Source organism: Rhinoraja longicauda, chromosome 37, assembly GCF_053455715.1.
Source record: "Rhinoraja longicauda isolate Sanriku21f chromosome 37, sRhiLon1.1, whole genome shotgun sequence".
In the NCBI taxonomy this organism is placed as follows: domain Eukaryota; kingdom Metazoa; phylum Chordata; class Chondrichthyes; order Rajiformes; family Arhynchobatidae; genus Rhinoraja; species Rhinoraja longicauda.
Genome location: NC_135989.1, coordinates 4,429,530 through 4,454,407, shown reverse-complemented (window position 1 = coordinate 4,454,407; position 24,878 = coordinate 4,429,530). Strand labels below are relative to the sequence as shown.

Below are 24,878 nucleotides of genomic sequence, written 5' to 3'. Positions count from 1 at the left end.
CTACACACACTCGGAACAATTCACACAATTCAAACCCGCACGTCTTTGGAGTTTGGGAGGAAACCGGAGCACCCGGAGAAAACCCATGGAGAACGTACAAACTCCGTACAGACAGCACCTGTAGTCAGCAACTCTACCGCTGCGCCACCGTGATAGACAATCAGAACCTTTTCCCCAGTGAGTAAACTTCAAAGACTAGGGTTTCATGGCTTCAAGGTGAGAGAGGAAAATTCTAAAGATGAACGGGGCAGGTTTTTTACACAGAGGATGGTGGGGGCCTGGAACACGCTGCCAGGGGTGGTGATGGAGGCAGATACGATAGTGGCGTTGAAGAGATTTTTGGATAGTACACGGATATACACGGAATGGAGTTATGTGCAGGCAGATAAGAGTTGGTTAGTTTAGTTTAGTTGAGTTTAGAGATAAAGCATGGAAACAGGCCCTTCGACCCACCGGGTCCGCTCCGCCCAGCGATCCCCGCACACTAACACTATCCTACACCCACTAGGGACATTTACCAAGCCGATTAACCTACAAACCTGCATGTCTTTGGAGTGTGGGAGGAAACCGAAGATCTCGTAGAAAACCCACGCAGGTCATGGGGAGAACGTACAAACTCCGTACAGACGGCGCCCGTAGTCGGGATGGAACCCGGGTCTCCTGCATTGCATTCGCTGTAAGGCGGCAACTCTACCGCTGGGCCACCGTGCCGACATTGTACCATGTCGAGATCTGCTTTGCTGATGTGTGTAATCTGAAGCACTATCTGGACTCAAACCATATTAACCGATGGAGTTGCTGCAGAAGAGTCTGGATGCATTAGCTCGCTGCTTCCTTGGTCGATGCAAGATAGTGCATCTGTTCATTTTACCTCTTTGCGGTTATGAATCGGAATAAGATCAATATGAAGTGCAGATGGAAGCTGGATGATGCAGATGACAAAGTGATGTACACACCCTCTGTGCAGTAAGTTAGGCTGCTTTGGTTCAGATACTGGCAGTAGGCCATGGATACAACTGTTTGATGTGGGCAGAAAAGTTTCCACAACAGGGTTTTCTTACTCAAACCCTAACAAACGTTACACCTCACTAAGGTTGTCAACTGTCCCGCCCTTGTCCCGTATTAGGCCCGGGGGGGAGGGCTGTATGCCCCTTCACTGTAGGCCCGGACGCCAGTGTAGGTTTGGACAGTGTAGGTCCGGAGGCCCGGGCGCCCCCTAATGGAGTTTGCCTAGCAACCCGCCTCCCGGCCCGGGCGGCCGCCATTGGTGGAGCGGTAGCACGTGACCGTTGGCTGTGTGAGGTCACGTGGGGCGCGGGGCGGTGTCCTTGTCCCTTATTTGGGAGCGAGATAGTTGGCAACGCTAGTTACACCTCACAAGCAAGACAGAACAAAACACAATGTGTCTTCACGAAAGCATTATTATCTTCTAAGAAGTTTGTATTAAATCAATCAATTTGATTCGGAATGTACCGGACTTCAATGTTGTATGACTTCAGACTGTACAGATACAGCGCAGACACAGGCCCTTCGGCCTACCGAGACTGCGCCGACTAGTGATCCCCGCACACTAACACTATCCTACACCCACTAGGGACAATTTACAATTCTACCAAAACCAATGAACCTACAAACCTGCACGTCTTTGGAGTGTGGGAGGAAACCGGAGCAGCCGGAGAAAACCCACGCAGGTCACGGGGAGAACGTACAGACTCCGTACAGACAGCACCCGTAGTCGGGATGGAACCCGGGTCTCCGACGCTGCGAGGCAGCAACTCTACCGCTGCTCCACCGTGCGGCCCCGGTTATCTTTGACAAATTTGTATTACGTGAATTGGTTGATTTTGAACTTTAATGTTATATGTTTGCACAGTATGTTTGTTGTACCCTTGATCCTTCATCTGTACACTGTGCTCGGCTCGATTGTAGTCATGTACAGTCTTTTCTCTGACCACCAGGAGGTGCCGCACGATGGCAACCTCGCCGACAGTCTATCTGTCCTTTTCGAACTTTTTTTGTTATTTTTAATGTGTTTTAAAGTCTGTGTTGATGTTCTCTGGTTTGTTTTATGTGGGGGGTGGGGGTGGGGGAAACCTTTTTTCAATCTCTCACCTTGCTGGAGATGCGATTGTTTTCCGGATCGTATCTCCGGTCGCTCTGCGGCCTAACATTGTGGAGCTGGCGGCCTTGCCTGCGACTGACTTTGAGCCCCACCGCGGGGCGTGGACTTACCATCGGAGCCTGCGATCCCTTGCCTGGGATCGACGCTCCAACCGCGGCCTGCGGACATTAGCATCGCGGAGCTCGAAGTCTCGGGTTGAGACCGATGTCGGGAAGCTCCAAACCGCACGACGTTCGACTAGCCCCGACCCGGGGTCCGATCGCCCGGCATGGGGGAGCTGAGATCCCCCCGATGCAGGAGCTTGATCGCCCTGACGAGGAAGGCCAGCCGCCGGCTACGGGAGTTAAGATCATCCTGTCAACGGAAGGCTCGAGGCCCCCGACCGCTGGACGGCAAAGAAGGGAAGAGATTGAACTTTTTTTCACCTTCCATCACAGTGAGGAATGTGGAGGAGTCACTGTGGTGGATGTTCATGTTAAAATGTATTTTGCGTGACCTGTTGCTTTTTATTGGTATGACTACGGCAAATGAAATTCCTCATATGTTGCAAAACATACTTGGCTAATACAGTATGTTTGTGACTGTATAGCACGTAAACAGAGGTATTTGCTGTACCTCGGTACATGTGACAATAAACTAAACTACTACTTTTTTGTAATGTTAAAGCACAAAGTACTTGTGTTTTAACACCAGGATAAGCACGCAACCAGCAAAACCAAGCCCAAGGCCAAAGTAGTATCTAAACCACCTTTCTACACTTATTCGAGAGAATGGATAGACTGGGCTTGTAATCACTGGAATTTGAAAGGATGAGAGGGGATCTGATAGAAACATATACATGTCTTAATGGATTGGACAGGCTAGATGTAGGAAACATGTTCCCGATGTTGGGGGAGTCCAGAACCAGGGGCCACAGTCTTAGAATAAAGGGGAGGCCATTTAAAACTGAGGTGAGGAAAAACGTTTTCACCCAGAGAGTTGTGAATCTGTGGAATTCTCTGCCACAGAGGGCAGTGGAGGCCAATTCACTGGATGAATTTAAAAGAGAGTTAGATAGAGCTCTAGGGGCTAACAGAATCAAGGGATATGGGCAGAAAGCAGGTACTGATTGTGGATGATCAGCCATGATCATAGTGATTGGCGGTGCTGGATTGAAAGGCCGAATGGCCTACACCTGCATCTATTTTCTATGCTTCTATTTTTCTATGCTTTGGAACAATAACTTACTCCATATTCAGTAATAAGCTATCTATGTGTAGATGCTAGATAGAGCTCTTAAGGATAGCGGAGTCAGGGGTTATGGGGAGAAGGCAGGAACGGGGTACTGATTGAGAATGATCAGCCATGATCACATTGAATGGCGGTGCTGGCTGGAAAGGCCGAATGGCCTCCTCCTGCGTCTATTGTCTATGCCAGTATGTCAATGGGGGTTTTAAGTGGGCACCTCCCTTCATTGGTGTCTCGTTCAGTTAGGTCCATGACTGCTCGGGAAGGCTCAACAGTCAAGGGTCTCGACCCAAAACGTCACGCGACCCTTCTCTCCAGAAATGCTGCCTGTCCCGCTAAGTTACTCCAGCTTTTTGTGTCCGTCAGCCGCAACAGTAGTATTGGTGTTGATCTGTGAGGAGAGGTTGGTAACACAGACGTAGGAGACTGATCTCCAGGGAAAAGACTGGAGAGGTGGCACAGCTGCTGCCTCCCAGCGCCAGAGACACGGGTTCGATCCTGATCTCCGGTTCTGTCTGTGTGGAGTTTGCACATTCTCCCTGTGGCCAGAGCAGAGAACATAGAACTTCGAACCGCACAGCACTCGAACAAATGATGCCAAGACCAACTCTTATCTGCCATAACATAATTCCATTCACCCCATACTGCCCATGCGCCAATCCAAACGTCTCTTAAACATCACTATCGTATCTGCCTTTTTTATATATTATTTAGTTTAGTTTAGAGATACAGCTCAGAAACAGGCCCTTCGGCCCACCGGGTCCGCGCCGACCAGCGATCCCCGCACACTAACACTATCCTACACCCACTGGGGACATTTTTAACATTTACCAAGCCAATTAACCTACAAACCTGCACGTCTTTGGTGTGTGGGAGGAAACCGAAGATCTCGGAGAAAACTCACGGGGAGAACGTACAAACTCCGTACAGACAGCACCCGTAGTCGGGATGGAATCCGGGTCTCCGGCGCTGCATTCGCTGTAAGGCGGCAACTCTACCGCTGCTCCACCGTGACCGCCCAGTTCACTGTTTCCATATTGTGTTGTGCTGCTGCAAGGACCAATTTCATTGTTCTATCTGGGACATGTGACAATAAAACATTCTGGTATCACAAAATGCTGGAGTAACTCAGCGGGTCAGGCAGCATCTCTGGAGAGAAGGAATGGGTGACGTTTCGGGTCGAGACCCTTCTTCAGACTGATCAGTCTTCAGTCCTATAAAACATTCTGGACTCTGTTGATATGGAAAGCAGGATGGTGTAATGACTTAAAACCAATGCTTTAAGTTTAGGTTTATTATTGTCACGTGTACCGAGCTACAGTGAAAAGCTTTGTCTTGCATGCTATCCAAACAGATCGTATAATACTATACACAAACACAGCCATTAAACTCAAGTGCAATAGGTAGAGCAAAGAGGAAGATACAGAGTGTAGAATATAGTTCTCAGCATTGTAGGGCATCAGTTCCACAGACAAAGTCCAATGTCCTCAATGGGGTAGAGGTGAATCGGACAGTGCCCTGGCTTATGGAAGGGCCGTTCAGAAGCCTGATAACAGAGGGGAAGAAGCTGTTCGTGAGTCTGGTGGTGCGCGCTTTCAAGCTTCTGTATCTTCTGCCCGACGGGAGCGGGGAGAAGGAGGAATGACCAGGGTGGGACAAGTCTTTGATTGTGTTATAGATAGACACAGAGTGCTGGAGTAACTCAGCGGGTCAGGCAGCATCTCTGGAGAACATGGATAGGTGACGTTTCACAGAGTGCTGGAGTAACTCAGCGGGTCAGGCAGCATCTCTGGAGAACATGGATGGGTGACATTTTGGGCTGGGATCCTTTTTCAAACTTTGATTGTGTTGAATGCTTTTCCGAGGCAGCGTGAGGTGAAGATGGAGTCGATGGTGGGGAGTGTGGTCTGTACGATGGGCTGGGCTACACCAGGCTGGGACTCTATTCCCTGGAGCGCAGGAGGATGAGGATACCTGATCTTATCGAGGTGTACAAAATCATGGGAGGAATAGACCAGGTAGATGCACAGAGTCTCTTGCCTACAGTAGGTGAATCGAGGACCAGAGGACATAGGTTCAAGGTGAAGGGGAAAAAATTTAATAGGAATCCGAGGGGTAACTTTTTCACACAAGAGGGTGGTGGGTGTATGGAACAAGCTGCCGGAGGAGGTAGTTGAGGCTGGGACTATCGCAACGTTTAAGAAATATTTAGACAGGTACATGGATACCTGTGGATTGCGATGCTGGCTCGAAGGGCCAAATGGCCTCCTCCTGCACTTATTTTCTATGATACGACAGGCTTCGAGGGATAGGGGCAGGTGGGACTAGTGTAGATGGGACATGTTGGTCAGTGTGGGCAAGTTGGGACGAAGGGCCTGTTTCCATGCTGTATGACTGTAGGACTCTATGATCTACAATATGCGGACATAGAAACATAGAAAATAGGTGTAGGAGTAGGCCATTCGGCCCATCGAGCCTGCACTGCCATTCAATATGATCATGGCTGATCATCCAACTCAATATCCTGTACCTGCCTTCTCTCCATACCCCCTGATCCCTTTAGCCACAAGGGCCACATCTAACTCCCTCTTAAATATAGCCAATGAACTGGCCTCAACTACCTTCTGTGGCAAAGAATTCCACAGATTCACCACTCTCATCTCGGTCCTAAAAGACTTCCCCCTTATCCTTAAACTGTGACCCCTTGTTCTGGACTTCCCCAACATCGGGAACAATCTTCCTGCATCTAAGCCCCTTAAGAATTTTGTAAGTTCCAAGGCAATGCTTCTACAAAAGAGATTTGATCTAATTACTTTACACTAAAACCTACTGGGGGAGAAGGCAGGGAAATGCAGTAAGAAGGAACTGCAGGTGCTGGTTTAAACTGAAGATAGACACAAAGCGCTGGAGTAACTCAGCGGGACAGGCAGCATCTCTGGAGAGGAGGAATGAAGCAGAGTGCAGGAGCATGAGAGGGTGCCCCACTCACTCACACACGCGTACAGAGGCCGGCGCGGTGAGACCGGGTCACACAGAGGCTGAGGAGCTGGCCACGTGGGAGGTGGAGGTAGGCTGGGTGGACTCGGCGGAGGTGGAGTACTTGGGTATCTTCAGGGTTTTGCACAGGCTGGCCATCCACTGTCGGTACTCACTCCTCACCTGTGGAACCGGAGCAGAGACACAGGGGAAGGTAGACACAAAACGCCGGGGTAACTCAGCGGGTCTGGCAGCGTCTCGGGAGAGAAGGAATGGGCGACGTTTCGGGTCGAGACCCTTCCTCAGACTGATGTCAGGGGAGGGCGCGGGACTGTTGTCCGCAGCGCCCCTGGTGGAGAAAGTGCGTCGCCAGTGCGTGCCACCTACGAGGGCACTCGGAGTAACCTACTACGCATGGGGTCGGTGCCAGGACCGCCAACAGAGGAAGGAGCCCAGCAACCTGGTTCTCTCGCGGTTGGGTCACAGACTCGCCACTGTTGTGGGCTGGGAGAGTCTGTGTACCATGTGTACATGGAGTGTGTGAGTCTGTGTACCATGTGTACATGGAGTGTGTGAGTCTGTGTACCACGTGTACATGGAGTGTGTGAGTCCGTGTACCACGTGTACATGGAGTGTGTGAGTCTGTGTACCACGTGTACATGGAGTGTGTGAGTCCGTGTACCACGTGTACATGGAGTGTGTGTCTGTGTACCACGTGTACATGGAGTGTGTGAGTCTGTGTACCATGTGTACATGGAGTGTGTGAGTCCGTGTACCACGTGTACATGGAGTGTGTGAGGTTACAGCCCCTGTTCCAATACGTCAAGGGGCTGCTCCTTGCCCTCTGGCTGCACTTCACCCCCACCGTCCCCATCTTTGGCCACCCTGTGCGTGGGGGAGAGGGTGGGGGGGCCGAGGGTGTCCTTGTCGGGCTGCTCCTGGGCCTGGCCAAGATGGCCGTCCACGAGTCACGGCGCCAGGCGGAAGAGGGCTCTGCCCGAGCCGGTTGCCCGCCCCATTTCCGGGGTTACGTCCGCATCCGGGTGGGGTTAGAGAGGGACCACGCGCTGTCCACGGGCACCCTGGGGGGTTTCCGGGACCGCTGGCCACCGCGGGGGGGGGGGGGGGGAATGCATCCTGGTCAAGGGCAAGGATAGTTGTATCATAGTTTATTGTTTGTCTTGTTTAGTTTAGAGATACAGCATGGAAACAGGCCCTTCGGCCCACCGGGTCCGCGCCGACCAGCGATCCCCGCACACTAACACTATCCTACACCCACTGGGGACAATTTTTACATATTACCAAGCCAATTAACCTGCACGTCTTTGGAGTGCGGGAGGAAACCGAAGATCTCGGAGAAAACCCACGCAGATCACGGGGAGAACGTGCAAACGGCGCCAGTAGTGGGGATGGAACCCGGGTCTCCGGCGCTGCATTCGCTGTAAGGCGGCAAATCTACCGCTGCGCTGTGTTATGGCGGTGGGTTCTGTCTTGGTTTTATTGTATTGTATATATTATTTTAATATTTAAATAAATATTTTTGATTTAATACAAAAGAGGAAGGAGCAGGAACTAGGGGCCACCATTGTGCTGTAGATGTTTGGACCCATCTCCCACACCCTGCCCCACCGAGAGAGATGTCTCACACAGCCACCACCCTCACCTGCTTGTTGTTGACACAGTGCAGGATGAAGATGAATGTCCCCTGGAAGCTGTTGAGGATGGTGAAGATGTAGGCCAGCGCAATGGTCCTGCGCTTAAAGTGGAACACCCCAACAAGCCAGGCACAGCCCAATATCACCAGCTGGGCGATCGCAGTCACAATGAACACCCTGCACAGGGAAAAGACAAATTAGGTCCAACTACAGGGGGAGCAGGCTGACACTTTATTCCTTGGGGCGTAGGAGGATGAGGGGTGATCTTATAGACGTGTTCGAGTCGGCGCCCTTTATGTGGAGTCCCTTTGCATACCTTGGGTTACCCCCAGTTACACACACACACACACACTGTTACACACACTGTTACACACACACACATACACACAAATACATACACTGTTTTACTGTTTACATACACACACATAGTTACATACATAGTTACACATGCATACACTGTTACATACATAGTTACACACACACAAATACATACACTGTTATACACACAAATACATACACTGTTACATACACACACACACATACATTGTTATATACACATACACACATAGTTACATGCAGTTACACACACTGACACACACACACAGTTATGTACATAGTTACACACACACTTATGTACACACAGTTACACACACTGTTATGTACACACAGTTACACACACTGTTATGTAGTTACACACACATACACTGTTACATACGTACACACACACTGTTATGTACAGTTACACACACACTGTTATGTACAGTTACACACACACTGTTATGTACAGTTACACACACACTGTTATGTACACACAGTTACACACACACACTGTTATGTACAGTTACACACACATACACTGTTACATACGTACACAGTTACACACATACACTGTTATGTACACACACTGTTACACACACATACACTGTTATGTACACACAGTTACACACACATACACTATTATGTAGTTACATACACACACAGTTACACACATACACACAGTTACACACACAGTGACACACTGTTACACACACAGTGACACACACACACATTTCCTATTACACACACACACTGTTACGGAAACACCAAAAGTATTTGTTATTGAAGGACGGCACAGCAACGTTGATTGAAGTCTTTACCTGATTTTCTCCAAGTAGGGTAAGTCCGGGCTGATGGTTTTGAATTTCTCGATCAGTTTCCATATCGTCAAGGTGAGGAAGCCAAGGTTCATCTGGGGTGTATGAAGGATAACAGGCTGCGATGAGTTGCTTGTGTTTACAGCAGTGACTGTGTACTCAGGTACCTTTAGTTTAAAAAGATACGGCACAAGAACAGGCCCTTCGGCCCACCGGGTCCACGCCGACCAGCCACCACCCGTTCACACACTAGTTTTATGTCATCCCACTTTCTCATCCACTCCCTGCACACTAGGGGCAATTAACAACCTACAAATCTTCACAAGTTCACATGTTATTGGAGTGGAACTAGGCCATTCGGCCCATCGAGTCTACTCTCGTCAGAGAGTTGTGAATCTGTGGAATTCTCTGCCTCAGAAGGCAGTGGAGGCCAATTCTCTGAATGCATTCAAGAGAGAGCTAGATAGAGCTCTTACGGATAGCGGAGTCAGGGGGTATGGGGAGAAGGCAGGAACGGGGTACTGATTGAGAATGATCAGCCATGATCACATTGAATGGCGGTGCTGGCTCGAAGGGCCGAATGGTCTCCTCCTGCACCTATTGTCTATTGTCTCTGCCATTCAATCATGGCTGATCTATCTCTCCCTCCCAACCCCATTCTCCTGCCTTCTCCCCATAACCCCTGACACCCGTACTAATCAAGAATCTATCTATCTCTGCCTTAAAAATATCCACTGACTTGGCCTCCACAGCCCTCTGTGGCAAAGAATTCCACAGATTCACCAACCTCTGACTAAAGAAGGTTCTCCTCACCTCCTTTCTAAAAGAGCGCCCCTTTATTCTGAGGCTGTGACCTCTAGTCCTGGACTCTCCCACTAGTGGAAACATCCTCTCCACATCCACTCTATCCAGGAAGCTCATTATTCTGTAAGTTTCAATGAGGTCCCTGCTCAACCTTCTAAACTCCAGTGAGTACAGGCCCAGTGCTGACAAACGCTCATCGTACGCTAAACCACTTATTCCTGGGATCGTTCTTGTAAACCTCCTCTCGACCCTCTCCAGACCGTCCTTCCTCAGATATGGGGCCCAAATTTGCTCACAAATTTGTCTTTGGGATGCTGCTTGACTCACTGAGTTACTCCAGCACTTTGTGTCTATCTTTCTTTGTGCGTGACATCTCCTGGGGTGGTTCATGATGCTGCGTGTATGATTTATGTGCAAGTTGTTGCCCTTAAGTATCTCAGGAGCGCTTGCCACAGAGTCGAGTCTTTACATACGACTAGGGTTGCCAACTGTCCCGTATTAGCCGGGACATCCCGTATTTTGGGCTAAGTTGGTTTGTCCCGAACGTGACCGCCCTTGTCCTGTATTAGGCCCGGGGGGGCGCTGTAGACACGGACACTGTAGGCCTGGACACTCTAGGCCCGGACACTCTAGGCCCGGACACTCTAGGCCCGGACACTCTAGGCCCGGACACTGTAGGCCCGGACACTGTAGGTCCCAAACAGTTTAGGTCCCGACACTCTAGGTTTCCGACATTTTAGCTCCGGACAGTGTAGGCCCGGAGATCCGGGCGCAGCCTAACGGAGGTTGCACAGCAACCCGCCTCTTGTCCCGGGCGGCCACCATTGGTGGAGCGGGAGCACATGGCCGCTGGCTGGGTGAGGTCACGTGGAGCGCGGGGCGGTGACATCACCCTTTGTCCCTTATTTGGGAGTGAGGAAGTTGGCACCCCCTACATATGACAGTGGCGGTTAAGAGGCTTTTGGATAGGTACATAGATATGCAGGGTGTGGAGGGAAATAGATTAGGTGCAGGCAGGTAAGAGAAGGTCTTGGCATCATGTACGGCACAGACATTGTGGGCTGAGTGGCCTGTTCATGTGCTGTACTGTTCTATGTCCTGACCTATATTTTTTGTTCCACATCCTATGTCCTGTCCAAGGTTATATGTGCTATGGCCTGTGCTCGATATTAGTTTAGTTTAGAGATACAGTGCAGAAACAGGCCCTTCGGCCCACCGGGTCCACGCCGACCAGCGATCCCCGCACTCTAACACTATCCTACACCCACTACAATACAATACAATACAATATATCTTTATTGTCATTGTACCCAGGGGTACAACGAGATTGGGAATGCGCCTCCCATACGATGCAATAATTTAAGTAATTTAGACAGCAGCAACCCAACGAAACGAAACAGTTGTAACAGTTTTGGACAGGGTAAAGTGCAAGTTGATCTATGCGTTGTGGCCATCCGGCTCAGCAGGACCGGTTCATAGCAGCTATGGCCCTGGGGATGAAGCTGTTCCTGAGTCTGGAGGTGCGGACAATTTTTACATTTACCAAGCCAATTAACCTACAAACCTGCATGTCTTTGGAGTGCGGGAGGAAATCGAAGACCTCGGAGAAAACCCACGCAGGTCACGGGGAGAACCTACAAACTCCGTACAGACGGCACCCGTAGTCAGGATGGAACCCGGGTCTCTGGCACTGCATTCGCTGTAAGACGGCAACTCTACCGCTGCGCCACCGTGACCGCCCTAATATCCTATGTCCAATGTCCAATGTTGTATGTTCCATGTCCTGTGTTCCACGTTCTACATCTATGTCCACTGTTCTCTGTTTTACATCCTGTGCCCTGTGTCCCATGTTCTGCACAGTGCGGGTGGGTTTATCGACACTCACCAGGCAGATGACACACATTGGAGCCACAAAGCTCCAGCGAAACCCCTTCTCCATGGTCAGCCAGCAGCTGGGGGGCAAAGACAACACCGTCAGTCTGTGCAGACTGGAAAACAAACAGGCCAGCCTCGCGCCCTCATTATCTTCCAAAAAGGCCCACCTGGGGCTAGACGGGGGAGTGGAGTTGGGAGGGAGGGAGTGGGTGTGAGAGTGAGTGGGGGAGGGAGGGAGGAAGAGGGGGAGGAAGAAGGAGAGGGGGGAGGGGGGAGGGTGAGGGAGAGGGGGAGGGAGAGGGGGAGGGGGAGGGGGAGGGAGAGGGGGAGGGGGAGGGAGGGGGAGGGAGAGGGAGAGGGGGGGGAGATGGGGAGGGAGAGGGAGATGGGGAGGGAGAGGGGGAGGGAGAGGGAGAGGGGGAGGGGTAGGAAGAGGGGGAGGGAGAGGAGGAGGGGAGGGAGAGGAAGAGGGGGAGGAAGAGGGAGAGGGGGGAGGGAGAGGGGGAGGGAGAGGGGGAGGGGGAGGGGGAGGGAGAGGGGGAGGGAGAGGGGAGGGAGAGGAAGAGGGGGAGGGGGAGGGAGAGGGGAAGGGGGGGAGGGGGAGGGAGAGCGGGAGGGGGAGCGGGGAGGGGGAGGGGGAGGGAGAGGAGGAGGGAGAGGGGGAGGGAGAGGGGAAGGGGGGGAGGGGGAGGGAGGGGGAGAGGGGGGAGGGAGAGGGGAAGGGGGAGGGAGGGGGAGAGGGGGAGGGAGAGGAGGAGGGGAGAGGGGGAGGGGGAGGGAGAGGGGAAGGGGGGGGCCACCACAGCCACTCTCCCGCGCCACCACAGCCTCCGAAGGTAGCCAGCTCCGCAGATGGTGAGTCCGGCCCACGGGCTCTGCGAACCACAGTCCAGGTGGTCCCAGCTGGAGGCCGCCAGCTCCAGGTGTTTGGCCGATGGTAGGCCGCTGCAGGAACGGAGACACCACCCAGAAACAGAGGTCGCGTCTCCGTTCGGAAGAGACAATTTTACTGCCCCCCCCCCCCCCCCCCCCCCCCCACACACATAGTACACAACCACAAAAAACACCACATCACATCTAAACACTACAATCAAGCCAAAAAACAACACAAAACACAAAAGACTGCAGGTAAGCCTTCCTGTAATGGGAGCCACTAGAACTGAGCACAATACTCAATGCAGCCTAACCAAATACCTATAGAACTGCATCAGGACACCTTTTTCACACAGAGGGTGGTGGGTGCATGGAACAAGCGGCCAGAGGAGGTAGTTGAGGCTGGGATTATCCCATCGTTTAAGAAACAGACAGGTACATGGATAGGACAGGTTTGGAGGGATTAGGACCAAGCGCAGGCAGGTGGGACTTATACGCAATGCACTGACCAACAAAAGCAAACATAGTAACACACCTTACAAACAAGGGACTGTAGATGTAGGTTCACAACAACAAAAGACACAAAGTGTAGAAACTAAAGAACTGTAGATGCTGGTTTATACCAAAGTTAGACACACAAAGTGCTGGAGTAACTCAGCAGGTCAGGCAGCATCTTTTTGTTTAGTTTAGTTTAGAGATACAGCGCAGAAACAGGCCCTTCGGCCCACCAAGTCCGTGCCGCCCAGCAATCGCCGTATATTAACACTATCCTACACCTACTAGGGACAATTTTTTTTTACATTTACCCAGCCAATTAACCTACATACCTGTACGTCTTTGGAGTGTGGGAGGAAACCGAAGATCTCGGAGAAAACCCACGCAGGTCACGGGGAGAACGTACAAACTCCGTACAGACAGCACCCGTAGTCAGGATCGAACCTGAGTCTCCGGCGCTGCATTCGCTGTAAAGCAGCAACTCTACCGCTGCGCTACCGTGCCTACCGTTCACTGTGTGGTCGGAGGGGGAGGTGTAGGAGGGGGCACTCACTATTCTTTGGTGCCGTATCCATCGGGGTATGAAGCTGCCGACACCGTGACGATCAGGGCCGGGATGCCGTAGGCAATGGGGTGGGTGTGTCTCCTGCGGAGGCTCTGGGCATGGAAGACCTTCACCACCATCAGGTAGAGCTGGAAGCCCCTCCAACAGCATCCACATGAAGCACGCCAGGAACAGGTAGTGAAGGAGCCCAGCAATGGTTCCACACACCGCCTGCACAGAGAGAGAGGGAGAGAGGAGGGGAGGGAAGGGGGGAGAGAGGGGGGGTGGGAGAGAGGGGGGGAGAGGGGGAGAGAGAGAGAGAGAGAGAGTCTGCCTTAGTGGAGCCAAGCGGAGTGGAGTAGTGTAGTGTCGAGTGTATGGAGTGGAGTGGAGTATGTAGAATGGGAGGGGAGTGGAGGGGAGTTGAGTGGGCGATAGGGAGAGGAGGGGAGGGGAGTGGAGTGGACGGGAGTGGAGGGGAGAGGAGGGGATTGGGTGGAGGGGAGGGGAGAGGAGTGGAGGGGTGGTGAGTGGAGTGGAGTGGAGGGGAAGGGAGTTGAGTGGAGGGGAGCGGAAGGGATTCGGTGGAGGGGAGCGGAGGGGAGGGGTGGTGAGTGGAGGGGAGGGGAGGGGAGTTGAGTGGAGGGGAGTTGAGTGGAGGGGAGGGGAAGGGAGTTGAGTGGAGGGGAGGGGAGTTGGAGGGCAGTAGAGCTACTGCCTCACAGCGCTAGAGACCAGGACCCTAATCCTAACCTTGGTTAATTGGCTTGGTATCAATGTAAAAATTGTCCGTGGTGTGTGTGTGTGTGTAGGATAGTGTTTAACGTGCGGGGATCGCTGGTCAGCGCGGACCCGGTGGGCCGAAGGGCCTGTTTCCACTCTGTATCTCTAAACTAAACTAGACTGAGCTAAGGTGTTGAACTTGTGGATATCCAGCAACATGTATTGAAGAGGTAGTTTGATTTAGCTCTTCGGGCTAACGGAATCAGGGGGTGTGGGGAGAGGGCAGGAACGAGGTACTGATTGTGGATGATCAGCCGTGATCACGTTGAATGGCGGTGCTGGCTGGGTGGGCTGAACGGCCTGCTGCTGTGTGTCTATGCTTCTATGTGAGACTGAGCCAGTGGGTGTGTGGGCTCCCACATGTGGAGAGACTTCGTTGGAGGCCGCACGCGCCGTGCCTGAGGCGGCGGGGGGCCCGTACCTTGTTCTGCGTGCGGGAGATGCCGACCAGGAAGAGCAGCTGGGCCAGGAAGAGGCAGAGGCAGAGGTGGGTGTGCATTCGGGTGCGGGTGCCCTGGATGGAGTGGCACGCCGTGAAGGTGACCACGGCAGCCAACAGCGCGACCAGCGAGATGATCACCCCCACCTGGGTGATGACGGTGAGACCAGGCCCCTGCAGAGAGAGAGAGAGAGAGAGAGAGAGAGAGAGAGAGGGGGCGGTCAATACACAGCAACATGGTGGAACAACAGTGATGGCAGCCATCGCTGCACTGGTGCGCTCTGATTGATCCATTTGTTCTTTGATCAATTGATTTATATGTTGATTGATTGATTGATGTGTTGATTGGGAAAATAACTGCAGATGCTGGTACAAATCGAAGGTATTTATTTCACAAAATGCTGGAGTAACTCAGCAGGTCAGGCAGCATCTCAGGAGAGAAAGAATGGGTGACGTTTCGGGTTAAGACCCGAGATCCCAGAGTGCTTAAGGAAGTAGCCCCAGAAATAGTGGATGCATTAGTGATAATTTTTCAAAACTCTTTAGATTCTGGAGTAGTTCCTGAGGATTGGAGGGTAGCTAATGTAACCCCACTTTTCAAAAAGGGAGGGAGAGAGAAAACGGGGAATTACAGACCAGTTAGTCTAACATCGGTAGTGGGGAAAATGCTAGAGTCAGTTATTAAAGATGTGATAGCATTACATTTGGAAAGTGGTGAAATCGTTGGACAAAGTCAGCATGGATTTATGAAAGGTAAATCATGTCTGACGAATCTTATAGAATTTTTCGAGGATGTAACTAGTAGAGTGGGTAAGGGAGAACCAGTGGATGTGTTATATCTGGACTTCCAGAAGGCTTTTGACAAGGTCCCACATAAGAGATTAGTATGCAAACTTAAAGCACACGGTATTGTGGGTTCAGTATTGATGTGGATAGAGAACTGGCTGGCAGACAGGAAGCAAAGAGTAGGAATAAACGGGTCCTTTTCAGAATGGCAGGCAGTGACTAGTGGGGTACCGCAAGGCTCAGTGCTGGGACCCCAGCTATTTACAATATATATTAATGATTTGGACGAGGGAATTGAATGCAACATCTCCAAGTTTGCGGATGATACGAAGCTGGGGGGCAGTGTTAGCTGTGAGGAGGATGCTAGGAGGCTGCAAGGTGACTTGGATAGGTTAGGTGAGTGGGCAAATGAATGGCAGATGCAATATAATGTGGATAAATGTGAGGTTATCCACTTTGGTGGCAAGAACAGGAAAGCAGACTATTATCTGAATGGTGGCCGATTAGGAAAAGGGGAGATGCAACGAGACCTGGGTGTCGTGGTACACCAGTCATTGAAAGTAGGCATGCAGGTGCAGCAGGCAGTGAAGAAAGCGAATGGTATGTTGGCATTCATAGCAAGGGGATTTGAGTATAGGAGCAGGGAGGTTCTGCTGCAGTTGTACAGGGCACTGGTGAGACCACACCTGGATTGCGTACAGTTTTGGTCTCCTAATCTGAGGAAAAACATTCTTGCCATAGAGGGAGTACAGAGAAGGTTCACCAGATTGATCCCTGGGATGGCAGGACTTTCATATGAAGAAAGACTGGATAGACTCGGCTTGTACTCGCTGGAACTTAGCAGATTGAGGGGGGATCTTATAGAAACTTACAAAATGCTTAAGGGGTTGGACAGGCTAGATGCAGGAAGATTGTTCCCGATGTTGGGTGGTGAGTGGAGGGGAAGGGAGTTGAGTGGAGGGGAGGGGAGTTGGAGTTATTTGGCTTGGGAAATGTAAAATATTGTCCCTAGTGTGTGTAGCATAGTGTTAGTGTGCGTGGATCGCTGGTCGGCGCAGACCCGGTGGGCCGAAGGGCCTGTTTCCGCGTTGTACCACTAAACTGAGTCCAACGGGCAGCACCCCAACACTCCAGCAGAGGGCAGCGCCATCCGCCTCCATTTACAAACACTTTTATTCAGAAACAAAACAAACAAACAAAAAAGTAACAGGATCAAAACTGCCCTTTGTGGCCGTTTACAAAACGACAGTCATCAATTTTAAAATGGTGTCATCATCAGTATTACACTCGACCCCCCCCTCCGTGCCCCGTGGCGACCTGCGTTCACGGAAGGCCTCCATGGACACCGTGTGCGTGTTCCTTCTCCTGGGACACGCGAGCACGGACCTAGGCCCGGAAAAGGGGCGGGCAGCCGACCCCCGTGCGGCCGGTGACTACCCGCTGCCTGGACCTACGAGCGGCCATCTTGGCCAGGCCCAAGAGCAGACCGACAGTGGTCATGGGGAGAAGGCAGGAGAATGAGGTTAGGAAGGAGAGATAGATCAGCCACAATTGGATTGGGGGAGAAGACATGATGGGCTGAATGGTCTAATTCTGCTCCTATCACTTATGAACTCCAGCAGAAACCAGGGGTGCAAAGCCACAGCTCCCTGAATGTGGCAGCACCGAAACAGGCCCTTCGGCCCACCGAGTACGCGCCGACCAGCGATCCCCGCACACACGAACACTATCCTACACACACTGGGGCCAATTAACCTACAAACCTGCACGTCTTTGGAGTGTGGGAGGAAACCGGAGCACCCGGAGAAAACCCACGCAGGTCATGTACAAGGGAGAACGTACAAACTCCGTACTGACAGCACCCGTGGTTAGGGTCGAACCCGGGTCTCTGGCGCTGTGAGGCTGTGGATTTAAGATGAGGGGAGAAATATTTAATAGGTCTGTGAGACACACAAAGTGTGGTGTGTGTATGAATCGAGCTGCCAGAGGAGGTAGTTGTGGCAGGTACTATGGCAACATTTACAAACATTTAGACGGGTACACGGATAGGGCAGGTTTGGAGGGATAAGGACCAAACACAGGCAGGTGGGACTGGTGCAGATGGGGCATGTTGGTCAGCATGGGGAAGTTGGGTCGAAGGGCCTGTTTCCGTGATGTATGATTCTATGACTCTGCCAATATGCCACCCCGTAAAGATGTGAGATGAGGGTAGAAGTATGAATGGGGTAGGAAAATAACTACAGATGCTGGTACAAATCGATTTCTCTAACTTCAGATAGCTCCTCTGTCCCTCTCTTTCCCCTCCCCCTTCCCAGTTCTCCTACTGTGTCAGTCCGCCTTAACCAACCTGATCTCCCAGTGGCTCAGCACTTCAACTCCCCCTCCCACTCCCAGTCTGACCTTTCTGTCCTGGGCCTCCTCCATTGTCAGAGTGAGGCCCAGCACAAATTGGAGGAACAGCACCTCATATTTCGCTTGGGCAGCTTACACCCCAGCGGTATGAACATTGACTTCTCTAACTTCAGATAGTCTCTGCTTCCCCTCTCTATCCCCTCCCCCTTCCCAGTTCTCCCACTAGTCTTCCTGTCTCCAACTACATCCTATCTTTGTCCCGCCCCCTCCCCTGCCCACCCTCTCCCCTCGTGCTCCCACCCCCCATCCCACCCCTCCCCGCCCCACCCCGCCCCTCTAAGCCTCGGCCCACCCTGCCCACCCTCTAAGCCCTGCCCCACCCAGCCCACCCTCTAAGCCTCGCCCCAACCCACTAAACCCCGCCCCACCCCTGCCCTCTAAGCCCTGCCCCACCCCGTCCAGCCCCACCCCACCCCACAACATCCCCCGCCGCCCCACCCCCGCCCCACCCCACCCTGTCCCGCCCCACCCCACCCTGTCCCGCCCCACCCCGGGGCTCTCACCTCCACGGTGTACAGGGCGACCAACACTGCAAAGTTGCTGAGGTGGCTGCAGCTGCAGGTGGTGTGGGAGCGGTTCGACTGCAGCTTGCTGCAGCCCTGCGTGGACCAGAACATCCTGCCGCCAGCCTCGCGCAGGTAAACGCACACCGTGTAGTAATCTGCATCCTCCTGCAGCCGGGCAAAGGCAGCCAGAGACAGCCGCGCCAACACACAGAATCAACCAGCGGTACAGGGCATCTGTACACTCAAACTCTCGTTTGTTTGTTTGTTTGTTCCTGAACTACAGCCAAAACGGTACATGATAGCGTGACAATGTTAGGCCCAGCTTACTCACCGTCGTCCCTTTGGTGCTAATAATGGAAGACGTTTCATTGAAATCGGTGTTATATTTTTAAAGTTATTCACATTTTAAAGTTTAAATCTATCACCTAGGGAAGGAGGGGAGGCGAGGGGAGGAGAGCAGGAGGATGGGAGGGAGAGTGGGGGAAGGAGGATAAGGGGGGTTAAGGGGGATGGAGTGGGGGGGAGAAGGGGGGAAGGGAGAGGGGGAGGGGGGAGGGGGGAGGAGAGGGTGCTGCACCAATGCAGGAGAGGTTTGGGCCCAACAGGTCAACTTGGTCTAGTCGACACTAAATGCTGCAGCAACAGTGTGTTGCTTTCTGTGGTGTAGCGGTTATCACGTTCACCTCGCATGCAAAAGGTCCCCAGTTCAATCCTGGGCAGGAACATAATTTTCATGAGAGGAATAGATCGGGTAGATGCACAGAGTCTCTTGCCCAGAATAGGGGGAGTAGGGGAATCGAGAACCAGAGGACATAGGTTTAAGGTGAAGGGGAAAAGATTTAATATGAATCCGAGGGGTACCTTTTTCACACAGAGGGTGGTGGGTGTATGGAACAAGCTGCCGGAGGAGGTAGTTGAGGCTGGGACTATCCCATCGTTTAATAAACAGTTGGACAGGTACATGGATAGGACAGGTTTGGAGGGATATGGACCAAGCGCAGGCAAGTAGGACTAGTGTAGCTGGGACATTGTTGGCCGGTGTGGGCAAGTTGGGCCGAAAGTCCTGTTTCCACACTGTATCACTCTTTGACTCTGTGACTCAGCGGGTCAGGCAGCATCTCTGGAGAGAAGGAATGGGTGACGTTTCGGGTCGAGACCCTTCTCCAGTTATGGGTGTCAGGGGTTATGGGGGGAAGGCAGGAGAATGGGGTAGGGAGGGAGAGATAGATCAGCCATGATTGAATGGGGGAGTGGATTCAATGGGCCGAATGGCCTAATTCTTCTCCTATCGCTTATGATCTTACGATCCCAAAATCTAATCATCTCCTCGCTCACCAGCACTGATAAACCTTCCATGTCTTACCACACACCCAAACCCACACTGTAACAGATACACCCCACACTGTAACACTGATACACCCCACACTGTAACACTGATACACCCCACACTGTAACACTGATACACCCCACACTGTAACACTGATACACCCCACACTGTAACACTGATACACCCCACACTGTAACACTGATACACCCCACACTGTAACACTGATACACCCCACACTGTAACACTGATACACCCCACACTGTAACACTGATACACCCGACTGTGACACTGGTACACCCCACACTGTAACACCCCACACTGTAACACTGATACACCCCACACTGTAACACTGATACACCCCACACTGTAACACTGATACACCCCACACTGTAACACTGATACACCCCACACTGTAACACTGATACACCCCACACTGTGACACTGATACACCCCACACTGTAACACTGATACACCCCCACACTGACACATCCACTGCACATTGCCCTGTGAGTCCCCATAAACACACCTGCTTGTTTTTGATGGTGAAGGTGCTGTTGTGAAGGTTCTGGCTGGTGCTGGTGATGAAGGCCATCAGCAGGTTGGAGTTCATCTCCAAGGACTCCTTCCCAAACCTCTTGTCCACCATCTCCAGCTCGTTCACCTCCAGGAGTGAGCTCAGCTTCTTGCAAACGCTGAAGGTGATGGCCGCATACTCTGTTTGGATGCAAGATCGGCAACGTTACCTGGGCTCCTGACACTTGGCGTGGAAGGAGAAATAAAATCCTTCGACGTACAACATTCATAAACTTTATTCATTTTGTCCCTCAGCGCGTCATATCTGATCAAAGGGTGGCGCATCGGTAGAGTTACTACGGGTGCTGTCTGCACGGAGTTTGTCCGTTCTCCCCGTTGACCTGCGTGGGTTTTCTCCGGGTGCTCCGGTTTCCTCCCACACTCCAAAGACGTGCAGGTTTGTAAGAAAATAACTGCAGATGCTGGTACATATCGAAGGTATTTATTCACAAAATGCTGGAGTAATTCAGCAGGTCAGGCAGCATCTCAGGAGAGAAGGAATGGGTGACGTTTCGGGTCGAGACCCTTCTTCAGACTGCAGATTTGTTGGTTAATTGGCTTGGCTGAAAATTGTAAATTGCCCCCAGTGTGTGGGATAATGCTAGTGTGCGGGGATCGCTGGTCGGAGCGGATTCAGTGGGCCGAAGGACCTGTTGCCGTGCTGTATCTCTAAAGTAAACTGACTCCTGTGGAAGGATTAGCAATCACGAGCAGCCATTAAGCAATTAGCCTAAGATGCCTGAAGAAGGGTCTCGACCCAAAACATCATCTCTTCCTGTTCTCCAGAGATGCTGCCTGTCCCACTGAGTTAGTCCAGCACTTTGTGACCATTTGTGTAAACCAGCATCTGCAGTGCCTTGTCTCAGTAGTCTTTCTTCATCTCCACATACAGTATGTGGGGCAACACAGCGGTAGAGTTGCTGCCTCACAGCGCCAGAGACCCGGGTTCCATCCCAACCACGGGCGCTGTCTGTACGGAGTTTGCACGTTCTCCCCATCACCTGCGTGGGTTTTCTCCAGGTGCTCCGGTTTCCTCCCACACTCCAAAGACGTGCAGGTTTGTAGGTTGAATAACCAGTTGTATGAACATTGATTTCTCTCACTTCAGGTAGCCCCGGCATTCCCTCTCTCTCCATCCCTCCCCCACCCAAGTCACACCAGCTTCTTGTTCTCACCCAACAAACAGTGACCAAGGCCGGTTTCCTTTATCATCGTTACTTTTTTGCATATCTTTCATCCATTGTTCTTTATCTCTCCACATCACCATCTATATCTCTCCTTATCCTTATCCTTAACTAGTCTTGACCCGAAACGTCACCCATTCCTTCTCTCCAGTGATGCTGCCTGACCCGCTGAGTTAGTCCAGCTTTTTGTGTCTATCTTAGGTTTGTAGGTCAATTGGCTTTGTGAAAATTGTAAATTGTCCCCTAGTGTGTGTAGGATAGTGTTAGTGTGCAGGGATCGCTGGTCGGCACGGGCCTGTTTCCACAATGTGTCCCTAATCTAAACTAAACCATTGGGTCTGTGCATAGGGGTTTTACAAGGATGTGCAAGGATTGACAGTACACTGGAATTTAGAAGGATGAGAGGAGATCTTATCGAAACCTATAAGATTATTAAGGGGTTGGACACGTTAGAGGCAGGAAACATGTTCCCAATGTTGGGGGAGTCCAGAACAAGGGGCCACAGTTTAAGAATAAGTGGTAAGCCATTTAGAACTGAGATGAGGAAAAACTTTTTCAGTCAGAGAGTTGTGAATCTGTGGAATTCTCTGCCTCAGAAGGCAGTGGAGGCCAGTTTTCTGAATGCATTCAAGAGAGAGCTAGATAGAGCTCTTAAGGATAGTGGAGTCAGGGGGTATGGGGAGAAGGCAGGAACGGGGTACTGATTGTGAATGATCATCCATGATCACATTGAATGGCGGTGCTGGCTCGAAGGGTGGAATAACCTCCTTCTGCATCTATTGTCTATTGTATCTTCTCAGAGAGAGAGAGAGAGAGGATCTTACCAAAGTTGTGTTTTGGTTTCTCTGTTTCCCACTGGAATTCCATCTGATCCTCATTAACCACCAATGTCACCGTTCCATTGACTTTAATTTCCTTGTTCTGAAGAACTTGCATCTTGATATCTGAGACACAGGACACAGAACATGGGACAGTATCTAACAAGAACAGGCCCTTCGGCCCACAACGTCTGTGCTGAATATGAAGCCAAGACCAACTCTTATCTGCCTGTACATGGCCCACATCCCTCCATTCCCTGCATATCCATGCGCCTATCCAGCAGACTCTTAAACACCACTATAGTCTCTGCCTCCACCACCACCCCCCCCGGCAGAGTGTTCCAGGCACCCACCACCCTCTGTGTAAAACGAACGTGCATATATCTGTTGTAAATGTTGCCCCTTTTAAGAGCGGCACGGTGGCGCAGCGGTAGTGTTGCTGCCTTTGAATAGACAACAGACAATAGGTGCAGGAGGAGGCCAATCGGCCCTTCGAGCCAGCACCGCCATTCAATGTGATCATGGCTGATCATCCACAATCAGTACCCCGTTCCTGCCTTCTCCCCATACCCCCTGACTCCACTATCTTTAAGAGCTCTATCTAGCTCTCTCTTGAATGAATTCAGAGAATTGGCCTCTACTGCCTTCTGAGGCAGAGAATTCCACAGATTTACAACTCTCTGACTGAACACGTTTTTCCTCATCTCCATTATAAATGGCTTACCCCTTATTCTTAAACTGTGGCCCCAGGTTCTGGACTGCCCCAACATTGGGAACATGTTTCCTGTCTCTAACGTGTCCAATCCCTTAATAATCTTACATGTTTCAATAAGATCCCCCTCTCATCCTTCTAAATTCCAGTGTATACAAGCCCAGTCGTTCCAGTCTTTCAACATATGACAGTCCCGCCATTCCGGTGATTAACCTAGTGAACCTACGCTGCACGCCCTCAATAGCAAGAATATCCTTCCTCAAATTTGGAGACCAAAACTGTACACAGTACTCCAGGTGTGGTCTCACTAGAGCCCTGTACATTGTCAGAGACCGGAGGTAGATCCTGACTACGGGTGCTGTGTGTACAAAGGTACATGGATCAGACAGGTTTGGAGGGATATGAGCCAAACGCAGATGGGCCATGTTGGTGGGTGTGGGCAAGTTGGGCCGATGGGCCTGTTTCACTGCTGAATGACTCCATGACTCCATGTATAATCGTTCCGCTGTCTGGATAACATGCAACAAACAACAAGACATTGTCACTGTACTTCGGTACACGTGACAATAAACTAAACTAACAGATTCTGGATTAGTACGGGTGTCAGGGGTTATGGGGAGCAGGCAGGAGAATGGGGTTAGGAGGGAGAGATAGATCAGCCATGATTGAATGGTGGAGAGGACATTTTACTTTAATTTAGTTTAGTTTAGAGATACAGCGCGGAAACAGGCCCTTTCGGCCCATCGGGTCCGCGCCGACAAGCGATCCCCGCACACTAACACTATCCTACACCCACTAGGGATAATGTTTACATTTACCAAGCCAATTAACCTACACACCTGCACGTCTTTGGAGTGTGGGAGGAAACCGAAGATCTCGGAGAAAAACCACGCAGGTCACGGGAAGAACGTACAAACTATGTACAGATGGCGTCCGTAGTCGGGATGGAACCCGGGTCTCCGGCGCTGCATTCGCTGTAAGGCGGCAACTCTACCGCTGTGCCACCGTGACCGCCCATTCACATGATGGGCTGAATGGTGGCTCAATGGGTTAGTAGTTGGTGGGGCCCTACCTAAGTTGCCCATGGTCAAGTCATATCGCTCCTCGTCTAGGTTCATCGCGGTCATGTGCATGGCACTCTCTATGGCCTTTATCAGGAGGCTGCAGGAGTTTCTTCGCTGATCCTCCTCCATGCTCTGCCACCTTCCGTTGTCCTCCATGATCCGGTCCATTGTTAGCGACATATTCTGTGTAGAAAGAGAGACATGGATGCGTTTAGTCTGAGGAAGAATCCCGACCCAAAACGTCACTTCTCCATCATGTGACTTCTCCAGAGATGCTGCCTGAGTTGTACAGGTTTGTAAGTTAGTGGGGCATTCAGGTGTCACAGCGGTAGAGTTGCTACCTCACAGCGCCGGAGACCCGGGGTCCATCCCGACCACGGGTGCTGTCTGTTCGGAGTTTGTACGTTCCTCCCGTGGGTTTTCTCCGGGTGCTCCGGTTTCCTCCCACACTCCAAAGACGTGCGGGTTTGTAGGTTAATTTTCCCCAGTAAAATTGTAAATTGTCCCTAGTGTGTGTAGGATAGTGTTAGTGTGCGGGGATCGCTGGTTGAACTGAAGGGCATGTTTCCA

The 24,878-nt window shown here is 51.5% G+C and overlaps 1 protein-coding gene across 1 annotated transcript; it reads right to left on the bottom strand.

Moving 5' to 3' along the window:
- Window positions 1-6,320: 6,320 nt before the first annotated feature.
- LOC144610715 (putative adhesion G protein-coupled receptor E4P) lies at window positions 6,321-24,488 on the bottom strand. Its single transcript, XM_078429621.1, is given in 11 exon segments — window positions 6,321-6,508; window positions 7,989-8,157; window positions 9,117-9,208; window positions 11,803-11,869; window positions 13,714-13,856; window positions 13,858-13,935; window positions 14,909-15,100; window positions 18,628-18,795; window positions 20,484-20,671; window positions 22,539-22,658; window positions 24,317-24,488. Coding segments are annotated over 11 exon segments (1,521 nt in total). The 3' UTR covers window positions 6,321-6,376.
- Between the last annotated feature and the right edge of the window lie 390 nt (window positions 24,489-24,878).